The sequence below is a fragment of the Neophocaena asiaeorientalis genome, unplaced genomic scaffold, assembly GCF_003031525.2.
Source record: "Neophocaena asiaeorientalis asiaeorientalis breed wild unplaced genomic scaffold, Neophocaena_asiaeorientalis_V1.1 scaffold478, whole genome shotgun sequence".
Lineage (NCBI taxonomy): Eukaryota > Metazoa > Chordata > Mammalia > Artiodactyla > Phocoenidae > Neophocaena > Neophocaena asiaeorientalis.
Genome location: NW_020173200.1, coordinates 361158 through 372743, shown reverse-complemented (window position 1 = coordinate 372743; position 11586 = coordinate 361158). Strand labels below are relative to the sequence as shown.

At 55.3% G+C, this 11586-nt stretch overlaps 1 protein-coding gene across 2 annotated transcripts in view; it reads left to right on the top strand.

Moving 5' to 3' along the window:
- Window positions 1-1893, top strand: part of HIVEP3 (HIVEP zinc finger 3) — a 399349-nt gene extending 397456 nt beyond the window's left edge. For both annotated transcript variants that reach the window (XM_024744746.1, XM_024744745.1), the window contains exon 9: window positions 1-1893. This exon is cut by the window's left edge. In XM_024744746.1, coding sequence (XP_024600514.1) covers window positions 1-619 — 619 coding nt within the window. In that variant the 3' untranslated portion in view covers window positions 620-1893.
- Window positions 1894-11586: the final 9693 nt, after the last annotated feature.

The following is an 11586-nucleotide window of genomic DNA, read 5'->3' as shown; positions in this document are numbered from 1 at the left end:
CCAGATGGTACAGGCCCGGCCGGGGGCCCACCCCACCCTGCTCCCCGGGCCCAGCACGGCCTGGGTCAGCGGCTTCTCAGGAGGTGGCAGCGACCTGACGGGGGCCCGGGAGGCCCAGGAGAGAGCCCGCCGGAGTCCCACTGAGAGCTCATCGGCCTCCGTGTCCCCCGTGGCTAAGGTCTCCAAATTCACACTCTCCTCGGAGCTGGAGGCCAGGGACTACCCCAAGGAGAGGGGCAGGACGAGCAGGGGCCTGGGCAGACCTCCCGACTGGGAGCCCCGTGCAGCCGAGGTGCCCGCAGAGCCCGTGCCCACGCACAGTCCCCGCACCCCACCCGAGGCCTCGCCCCGGCCACCCCAGGGCCGCCGGACAGGGTCCCGGAGTCCCCGCCTGGAGTCACCACGTGCGCCGGCCAACCCCTCGGCCTCCGCCACCCCGCCGCTGGACCGCAGCAGTTCCGTGGGCTGCCTGGCCGAGGCCTCCGCTCGCTTCCCAGCCCGGAGGAGGAACCTCTCCGGGGAACCCAGGACCAGTCAGGGCTCCCCCGAGCCCTCGGGAAGTGGGGGGCCCAGGGCACCCTCACAGCAGCCCGAGGACCGGGGGCCCCGGAGCACTTAGCCTCTCCCTGACCGCTTCAGCAACTGGCTTCCGGTGTTTGGCCACAGACGTTTCCAGCCGACTTCCCCGAATCATCTTGCTGTCACGGGCTCCCTGTCCCATCTGTTGTTCTGTCCAAGAAGCTTCTGCTCAGCCCCCGTCTGTCTTATCTTCCCACCATGTATGCAGTTACCTGTGCCTTTTTCTGTGACCTTTTGTTGCTTGAAAAGATACAAACAACACACACACACACACAAACATGAAAAAACCCCACGAGGTATTTGAGGCTGTGAATATTTAGGTGGGGCTTCACCTTGGGCCACTGTGGTCAGCAGCTACCCCCCAAGGCTGGCAAGAGGCGGTCAGTTGCTAAGAGAAAGGGGAATGCACTGAAGCAGAGAGAGAGAGAAAAAGAAACTTTAAAAATATATATAATTAAATGTAAAAGCAAGCTCTCCTATGTACAGTTGTTTATGGTTCCTATTTATTGCTGCTTTATCCCACCCCAGCTAGTGGCCTCCCCCGGCTCCCAGCAGAAGGGCCAGCAGCCCGAGGCAGAGGGACAGGCAGGGAGACTCCACGGGCAGGCCCAGAAAACTCCGACTTTCTTTTTCCTAGGACTTCAACACAAAATATTTGGAACGGGTAGAAGGTAGGAGCTGGTTGCTTCCCCAGGACTCCCAGATGTCCAGGTGGCCTGCGTCATGATCCCATCCTGGCACTTGACCGGTAGACAAATCCCCCTGCCCCCTGGCCCAGCACCTCTGCTCCTCACTGCACCCTCACCCTCTGTCTGGGCTGGGAAAGGAGTTCCTGACCATCCATCTCCACTGGTTCCTGAGCACCTGACCTCGGCCTTGCTCTCAGGGTCCCAGCCACTGGCTGCCATCCTTGTTCTAGAAACTACCCACAAGGCTGAAGTGACAGGGCCCAACCCCTGGGGGTCAAGATCCAAGGTGCGTTGCCTCGCCATTCCTGAGGCCAGGCTTGGGCTTCATTTTACATTTGGTCCCTGGGGTACAAAGGGCCCTATTTCCTCCATGGCTGGGCTTCTCCTGTGCTCAGCACTGGAAGTTTGCAAGGACTCATTTCTGGACCACTTTGCAGCAGGACTGGTCCCCCTGTCCCTGTCCCACACACCGTCAGGTCTCCACTACCCCCAGGAAGTACCCAAAACCATGACTGGTGGGAACTGCCCAGGCCTCCTATAGGTTGGTTTAAATATCTTTTAAAAAATAAAATTAAATATATATATATATAAACCTGGTGTTTGATATTTCCCCTAGCCTCCTATTGTCCAAGGTCATTTGGATTCTTCTCCAAAGCAATCAGTAAGAGCTAGTGCCTCTTTCCTCATCCCCATCTCCTCCTTTACGAAGCTGCCCTGTGTTTCCTGGTACAAAAGCCTGCTTTGTTTAAAAAAAAAAAAAAAAGACTAGAAATTAAAATCCCAAGTTGAAATATGGAACTTGAACTCTAGCATGTTTACCCAGCCCTGGGATGGGTGGGGTTTTCCACAACATTCTGAAATCATTTTCTTTAGTTTTTACCAGGGGGAGAAAGCATGGGGACCACGGTCATGGCCCAGCCAGGCCAGGTGCTAATGCCGCAGAGCAGAGACCTTCTTGGCCAGTCCCCATTCCTCAGGCAGGCTGCATGAATCGTGTGGCCATAAGGGGCTCCTGAGCTGTTGTTTAGACGGGACACCATAAGGTGCATAGGGCTGGGGCACTTCCGTGAGCTCCCCGCCCTCCGGCATAATTCCCTCTTCTGCCCATTCAGGACCTTTCCCTGCTTGGCCTTTGCTGCCAGGACAAACCAGCCACAGGTCAGCCTCCAGCCAGACCACCTAGTTCATTTCCCTTTGGCTAAGACAAAAAGGGGACAATAGGGAAGGGCCTACCTGGGGGTCTGCTGGGCTCCAGGGTACAGGGCGGGGGTGGGGGTTAGCCAGCACTTCCTGGCTGTCTGACCCAGAGTCTGGGGCTCCCGGCCCCCCTGGAAGAAGGCCAACGAGCCCAGCCTTGGCTGTACTGGCACTGGTCAGGTCTGGCAGCAGGTGGGAAGGAGCCTAAGCCCCAGTCACAGCCTAGGCCAGAGGCCAGGGCTTTCCTCATCATTACCTTCCAGCCCCACCCCAGGGGGCTGCCCAAGGACTGGAGACTTCAAGCACTGAGGCCTGGGAGCTGGATAAAGGGCATTGCTTCAGCCCAGGCTTGAAATATTCCTGGGCCAGATCTTCCAGCCCCAGACCTACAGAGCAGCAGACTGGGCCCTGCTAGACTAGCCCGTGACCTTGGGGGTGGCCGGGCCCCTCCCCCAAGCCCTGCGCCCCAGCTCTCCTGGGCGTCACTCCCCCCTGTATTCAGACAGCCCAGCTGCCAAAGTTTCCTTTCTGGAGGCCCGTGTGGCCAGCAGGGGAGAGTCCTCACCGCCACTGGGGCTCACAGGCACAGGCAGAGGGGACGGGGGCCGGGAGTCACTGGAGAGCCATTTCTCAATGACAGAGACACACTGTGCAAGCAATCTGGCCAAAGGGCTACTGCTCTACACAGGTGCCCAGAGAAATGGAATTGATGCCACCAGCCCTGGCCGTGTGTCACTGAGCATGGCTCTAAGCCCCTCTGCCAGCCTCTCTTCCGGCTCCCCCAAGCACAGAGCTCCCAGCCCACACGCCCACCCTCATAATGTAGGAAAGACTCTCACTCCGCACTCTCCCCCACCCCCTACCCCGGGACCCACTGCCCTGCTCCCAACCACTTGCACATTTACAGCTTGCCTGTGACCCTTTTGTCCCTGTTAAGGGACACGGTAGAGAAAGCAGTGCTGATCTATTGGCACGGACACCTGTCATGTGCTCTGCTGAAATGTGCTGGATGGCCATTCCTTGATACAGGCCTGCTGTGGTCCTCGGGTGTCGGCAGGGTTGGGGGGTGTGGGCCAACTTGCCGAGGTTTCAGAGCCAGCCCTTGTCTTGGGGATTCCAAACCACCTGCCCCCCGGGGCTACCCTCCAGGATGCCCTTCACCCTCAGCAAGCTCAGGGCCATTTTGGGTACTAACCTTGCTCCTCTCCAAGGCGCCTTTTTACAAGCCTAATCCCCCTCCCCCCGCCAGAGCCCCGACCACTACGACCCTCCAGGAGGCTGACAGCAGTGAACTTTACACTCTCCCACCTCCATCAACTCCAACTTCCAGACCCAGCAGTCCCTCCTCGAAAAAGTCTGAAAGAATTAGTTTCCGGACCCCTCTAACTCATGCTCCATCCTCACCCGGCCCTTTTGAATAGGAACAAGCAAGATAACAGAGCTGAATTGTTAGTCCTTTCTCCAGGCAAATCTTTGAAGCAAAAGTCCTCCCTGGGCAGCCATCCATGGAGACAGATCCACAGCAATGACCAAGGGGAGAAGGTTCCTAAAGACCTGTTCCACCAAGTCTGCTTCTGCATTGAGAATCCCGTCCGCTTTCCATTGGAAAACCGCTTCGGCACTTATGATCACTTTACTAAACCTAGTGTTAAAAAAGGCAGAAAAAAGAAACCGAAAAAAGAAACGTATAGGCAAATGTAAGATACACGCTCTCTGTAAGATAAAAATTTGCCTTTTTTTTTCTAAAAGGTGTACGTATTCTGTATGTGAAATTGTCTGTAGAGAGTTTCTATGTTCTTAAATGGCAATACATTCCAAAAATCGTACTGTAGATATGTACAGCAACCACACTGGGATGGGGTAGTTTTGCCTGTAAGTTTATTTAAACTCCAGTTTCTCCACTTGCATCTTGCAATGTTGGTATGGTATATATCAGTGAAAAAGAAAAAAAAAAATCTCAACAAAAATCCTGCAGGTCTAAAGCACAGAGTCTGATGTACAAAAGGAAAAAACTGCTCAGTATTGATGTGTGTGACCTTTGTTGTAAATTACATCTGTACTGTGAATGAGAAGTTTTTACAAGTATAATAATTGCCTTTATTACAGCTCAGGCTGAGTGTTCAGCCTGAGGGTATTTTTTAAAAAAAAAAACAGCACGTTGGAATAAATTTGAAAATCCCAACAGAGGCCTGCTTGCCCTGCTCATGGTTTTTCTTAGGGTTGTAGAATGGAGGGACACCTGGAGTCCCAAGTGCTTCTTTTGCTACAGGGAATCAGGCCCAGAGAAGGCAAGTGAGCAGGCCACAGTCACACAGCCTGGGATTCAAGGGGCCCCTCCCTTCCCGGCTTCGCTGAAGGCACAGGTACATTGCCATGTGGTTTGGGGTCTATATTCATTTCCTAGGGCTGCCGTAACAAATTAACAAACTAAGTGGCTTAAAACAGGAGAAAGTTATTCTCTCACATTTCTGGAGGCCAGAAGTCTGAAGTCAAGGTGGTAGTTCCTTCTGGAGGCTCTGGAGGAGAACCCGTTTTATGTCTCCCTCCTAGCTTCCGGTGGCTGCAGGCGATCTTTGGCCTTTGGTTTGTAGCCGCGTCACCCTCATCTCTGCCTTCGCCTTCGTATTGCTGCCTTCTCTGTGTGTCTCTTCTGAGGATACTCGTCATTGGATTTGGGGCCCACCCTAATTCAGTATGATCGCATCTTGATCTAAATAAGTTCACACTCACAGGTTCCAGGGGTTAAGATATAGCTGTGAGCCAGGCTATATCAGTCACACTTAATTTTGAGGGGTCACCAATCAGCTCACTACAAGGTAAGACCTGGAAACTGATCATGACACAGCTATTTACTGCCTGTGTGACATTGGGCGGATTATACAACCTCTCTGGGCTTCTGTTTCCTAATCTGTAAAGTGGAGGGTTGTTGTGAGCATTAACTGAGACAGTGTATACAGCATGGCTAACAGAACCTTGAACATAGTAAGCCTTCGACAAGTATCCTTTGAGCGGACCTTACACGGGGTGCTGGGGTTACAGAGATGAAAAAGACAGGTATAGGTCCCCACCTTTTGTATTCAACAATGACTTGCTGAGCGCCAGTGCGGGACTAATCATCGGATAGAACAGTGAGCAAAACAGACAGTCCTGCCCTCAAAGAGCTTACATTCTAACAGGAGAGGCCATCCTTAAGCAAATAATGACATCATGAATTATTCAATCGCAGGGGCCATAACTGCTGTTGTGGGAGAGAGCAAAGCTCTAGTCCAGAGTGAGTCTGAGACATTGATTGGCAGGGGTGGGGGGAGTCCAGGAGAAGGAGCAGAGGAAGAGGTAGATGGACACTCAAGAGAGGTCCTCAGGGTAAAATGCCACCCACAAGTTCAGCACTAAGAACCTAAGAGGGCCTGCTTGTTTCAGCAGCAGGGAGATCATTGCTGACTTAGGGAAAAGTTGGCCTAGCCCAGCGCCTGGCCCACGGGAGGCCCTTGGTAGACACTGCCGAGTGTTGAATGAATGGTGGAGGCCCGGGGTGGTGGCTGGGGAGTGAGGAGAAGGGGGCAGTGGGGACAGCAGATCCAGACACCCTCCCAGGAGCCTGCGGTGGAGGGCAGGGGACAGCTGGGGCAGCAGCTGGAGGGGTGTACGGAGTCCAGGAAAGAAAGACGTTGAGTGTGGGAAGGAGATGGTGAGACCCCAGCCTGCTTGATTAGGAGGAGATGCAGACACCTCTCCCAGTCTGACCCAAGGGAAGAGGCGCAAGCGATGCCCGTGACAGAAGTTGAGGACATTTTCTCTGTGCAATGGAGTAAGGTCACCTGCTGAGAGGGGAGGAGGAAGCTGCAGGTGGGGGAAGATTGGAGACTTGAGAAGGTGTGAATGGCCTTTGAGGGGAGTGGGAGAAAGCCGGCCAGGGAAACAGAAGGCCGGTGTGGTACCACTCCTGCTCAACGTGTGGTTTGTCCAGCAGTGTTCAGAGGCCACACTGTGAGCGTGGAGAAGGTGGCCAGATAGATTCATTTCGGGGCGGGGCAGGAGGCAGGGGTGGGGGGTGCCCGGCCACGGGACAGAAGGAGTGGGGTACGGGAGGTAAGAGAACTGGCCAATGAAGAGGTGACGTTATGGACCCCTGAAGTCACGGGGTCGGAAGGAAGCAAACAGGGGTGGCTTCCACAGAGCAAGTCCAGTGGTCAAGTGACTGGGGATTTGGATGTGAACAGAGAAGAAAAGGCTAGGAATTGTCTAGCTCATTTTTAAAATAGCTCATTTAAAAATAGCTCATTTTTCCAGAGGCAGGACAGTTGTGGATGAAGGTGGTGTGGACCACAGGTGTGGGTGCTGAGCTGGAAGGAAAGAGGACACGACTGGAGATGCAGAAGCGGGGAAGCGAGTGTCCAGGATGCCAAGTGGGTCGTGCAAGTGACCTGTGCAGTCATCTCTGGTGATTGCAGCGCTGGGCTGGAGACCCGAGCTGTGAGCCAGGCTACATCAATCAGCATGGGGGCTGTCACGCTGCAGAAACAAGCAACCTAGAAGCTCAGGAGCTGAAAACAATGAAAGCTGAGGTTTTCCCTTCTGCTATATGTCTGATGTGGGTCAGCCACGGAACTGTACTTTTCCTCATCACTCGGAGACCTAGGCTGACGGAGGCTTTATCCCGCGCTCCCATGACCTCAGAGGCAGAAAAAAGGAGACAGCTGTGAAACATTGCATTGACAACTAAATGCTCTACCTGGGAACAAACATTCCTCCTTTCACATTTCATCAGCCAAAGCAAGTCACACGGCTGTGCCTAGCGGAAGAGACGAGGAATATATGGATACAGCACTAATGACAATCACACGAGGCTAGGACATACTGTCAAGTGCCTAAGAGCTGAGCAGATGTCAGCAATGGGACAGGGGAGGGGCAGGGCCTGATGGCATTGGCCTCAAAGGTGCTGGGTTTTTACAGGGAGTGAAAAAAATTACGACGTGGAAGGAGGCCTGGAAGCGAAGGTGGCACCTGGCGCTGGAATCATGGGATGTGGAAGGCAAGGAGCAGCTGCCTGGGAGCAAGTCCTTGGGGAGAGCCCAGGTCTCAGTCGAGACCAGTGGGAAAGCGGAATCCCAAGCAGGCCCAGAAGAAGAAGGGCACAGTGTCAGCCAGGCCCTGCGTTCAGCATTTACAAGCCCTATTTCCAGTCCTCACAACAACCCAGGGAGGTGGGAGTTACTGTCCCCATTTCTACAGAAGAAAACAGAAGTTCCAAAAGGCCCCCACCAGCCAGAGGTGCAGGGCTAGTCAGAGGCAGCGTGAGGACTGACTCTAGTCCGGCTCCAATGCAGCGCCTCCGAGGACCCCAAGTTCCTCCTTCTGCTCTCCAGCCTGTGCTCTGGCCCCAAGGGGAGCCCTGGATCTTCACCTCCTTCTGCCCAGGCACCAGTGGGACCAGGCGGGCCCTGGCCAGAGCTCCTTCCCGGCAGCTGCCTGACTGCTCAGCAGTGCCATCTGGTAGCCACGTGGATCCTCATGTCTGAGGCTGCAGGCACGGGGATGCGCTAGCAGACCCAGGGACTGGGAATCCGGTGCTTGAGAGCGTGGAAAGTGGATGTGAATTCTCTGAAGAACCAGACTCCCCAGCAAGCTGCGGGGCCCAAGGCCCACCAGTCGCTCACACCAGACCTCCCACGGCCGCTCTGGGTTCACGAAGCAGTTTCCCTTTCGGAGCGAGGCAGGTTGGGCCACATATCCCCACTTCACAAAGAAGAGAGCCCAAGATCATACCCTGACAAGTGGCAGGGCCACCAACCCGGGTTACACCTGACCCAGAGCATCAGGAAGGCTTGGGCTGCTGCCTGTTGCCACTGAGGCCTCAGCCGAGCCTTGCTGCTCCCCCTTGGGCCCTCACCCTGGGCCTGGACGCTCTCTGGGCTCAGGACCCGGAGGTCACACTCTGTGCTAGAGACTCCCAGGGACAGACCGTTGCCGGCAGGGTGGGCTCAGAGGGCAGGCCAGTCTGAGGTGGGCATGAGCAGAGAGAAACAGGAAGCAGCGAGAGTCAGGCGAGGACAGGGGACGACTGAGGAGGGAGCAGAAGGGGGCTACACCTGCTCAGGAGCCCCTGGTCCGCGGACAGACTTATCACCTCATCACCTTGCGGAGGAGGAAGACAGGGGCTCAGACGGGTGACGCTGCTCCCAAGGTCACAGTGGTAAGGGGCCGGGCAGAGACTTCAAACCAGGCCCCCACATTCAGGAGTGGTTGGTTTCCTATGGAAAGAGAACCTGGGCCTCTTTTCTACCTAGTAGTCCTCAAACCCGGGTTGGGGGACCCCAGCGGATATATCCCCCAATCTTGTCATAGCATCAGCCACTTTAGGGAGACCCAGCTACTAACCTCCCCTTTTTAGAGATGAGAAAACTGATGCCCGGAGCCCGGAAGAGCTTGGCCCAAGGCCAGGGCCAGGATTCCTGAATCCTCAGCAGAGACACCTGCACCACTCCACCCACCCCTCCTCTACCCCAGGCCCAAGTTCACCTGCCCGGCTCTGCCTTTTTAGGAAAGGAAAAGAGCAGCCCTGGTGGTGGGCAGGTGGGCAGGTAGGTGGCTGTGCTAATCCACCGGCTCCCGGCGGCTCTGTTTACCATGGTTTGGGGCCCGGGCAGCCCTGGCTGGGAGTGCCAGCCCAGCCAATGGGTGCTGCCGCTGAGCTTCTCTGCCAGAGCCATACAAGGCTTTGCTGTAGCCCAGTCCCGAGCCGGCACAGGGCAGCCCCAGCGCCGGCACCCGCCCCGCCCGTGAGCCTGCCAAGCCGGCACATCCGGACTCTGCCTAATCCAGCCTGGGAGCAGGCAGGGCTGCGGGTTTCCCCAAGGTCAGGAAGGTAGCACTGCCAGGGCAGAGGTCAGAGTCAGGGCAAAGACCTAGCCAGCCGTGGTGATCCCAGCTGGGTTCAGGGGTGGTGGAGCCCAGGTCCGGTCCAGGCTGAGCCATTTCTCAGTAAGATGACCTTCTGTTCCCATCACCCCTTGGCCTGAAGGGCCACTTGTCCTTCCCCATTCACCTCCGGGAAGGGTCTCAGCAAAGTGAGTATCTGGTCCCTTCTGGGGTCTTCTCAGGGTCCAAGCTTCAACTCATCTCATCTATCTTGGGTCTAAGGCTACATGCACCTCTCGGAATTGGGGTGTCCATTACTGAGTGTACGTTGTGAGAGTCAAGTATGCATAGGTCCCCTTGCAGGCCTTTTGTGGGTCCACTGTCCCTGCCATGGGTCTGGGCCTGGGATGATGGAAGCAGGTGGAGACAGGCAGCCCCTGCCCACCAAAGCCCATCCCATCTGTCAACTCATAATACCTCTGACTTAATGCTCACAAGATACCTGGGGGAGGGGCTTCCCTGGTGGCTCAGTGGTTGAGAGTCCGCCTGCCGATGCAGGGGACACGGGTTCGTGCCCCTGTCCGGGAAGAGCCCACGTGCCGCGGAGTGGCTAGGCCCGTGAGCCATGGCCGCTGAGCCTGCACGTCCGGAGCCTGTGCTCCGCAACGGGAGAGGCCACAACACTGAGAGGTCCATGTACCGCAAAAAAAATAAAAAATAAAAAAAATTTTTTAAATAAAAAAATAAAGATACCTGGGGAGTGGGAACTATTGGCCCCATTTGACAAGCAAGGAAACCAGGTCATAGAGAGGTTATTTGCCCAAGGTCAGGGTGCCAGGATTCAATCCCAGAGTGGTCTGACTCTAGACCTCTGTAGCTTGCAGACTTCCTGCTCTAGGAATTTCAGATCCTGGAGGGACAGGGGACTGCCATTTAGACCAAAGTGTGAATGGAGGAGCGAAAGTCATTGTCCGAGATAAGAGGGTCCTTTGTTCCTGAGTGGGGTAGGGCTTTTCCCAGGCCCCCAGTGCACCGCCATTGCCCAGGCCATGGTCACGGCTGTGCACGAGTGCAGCAGCCCCTGTGGAGCTTCCCAGGCCATCACTGACACTTAGGGTTCAAGCATCCTTGTGTGTCCTATGTGGGCCAAGCTGAGCTCAGGGTCACGGCTGCGGTACTCCCCAGGGCCACCCAGCAGGTGAAGGAAACGTGCCGGCACTAGGGGGTGGCAGGCCAGGCTGGCATCGGACTCTGTTTGCTCACCCAAGAAAGGAGGAGATAAATATAGACACAGGATTACTCAGACACAGCCAGGGAAAACCGGCTCTGAGCCTCAGCTTCAGCCCTGGCCCAGTCTCACCTTCACCTGCCTGCCCACTTGGTGCCGGCTGCCAGGCCTGCCCTGCCTGCTCCCAGGACTCCCTGTCTGCAAACTTTGGGACAGCCCTTCCTACCTGCTCTCTGGGGGCAGGACAGAAACTGAAACCCAGAGAGAGTAGGACCTTTGCCTCAAATCCCACAGTAAGTTGGGAGTGGGTGAAGCTAGATCTGCACCTGCCATCGGGAGTCAACTTTTCAGGCCCAGGCACTACAGCAGCCCAGACTCAGTTTCCCCATCTGTGAGATGGGGGCCTGGTACACCCAGCCCTCAACTTCCTTGAGCCTGCATGGAGGATCAAGTTGGAGACCGCCCAGCAGAAAGGGGATGAGACTGGGGTCTCAAGCACTAGGAGATATCGGCCCGAGCGGCACGTGTAGGGCTTGGGCACTGGGACTCTGGAGCCAGACAGCATGGGCTCAAATCCCTGCTCTGCCATTTTCAGCTATGAGATTTTGGGGAAGTTACTTAACACATTGGTGCCGCAGTTTCCTCATCTCTAATTTGAGAATAATAAGAATTATTATTCTATATTATGATATAAATATTATATATAGTATTATTTACATATAGTATAATAATAATAGCCTAACAATAGCACCGGCCTCCAGAGTGTTGTTGAGGATTAAATGAGATGAGATTAGTGCAAAGCACTTACCCAGGGCCTGGCACAGAGCAGCTACTCCATGCATGTTTATTATGATATATCCAGCCAGAGTAGGTTGGGGGCCAGGTACAAGAGGCCTGGGTGGGTAGCTCGAAGTCTCCCACCCTCCAAGGGAACAGCCCAGCCCTGAGCTGAACGGTGCACTGGTTTCTGTGCTGTGGGCCTGCAGCAGCTCCCTGCCCTCCGTGCCTGGCCTGAAAGCTTCAAGAGTCAGGCAG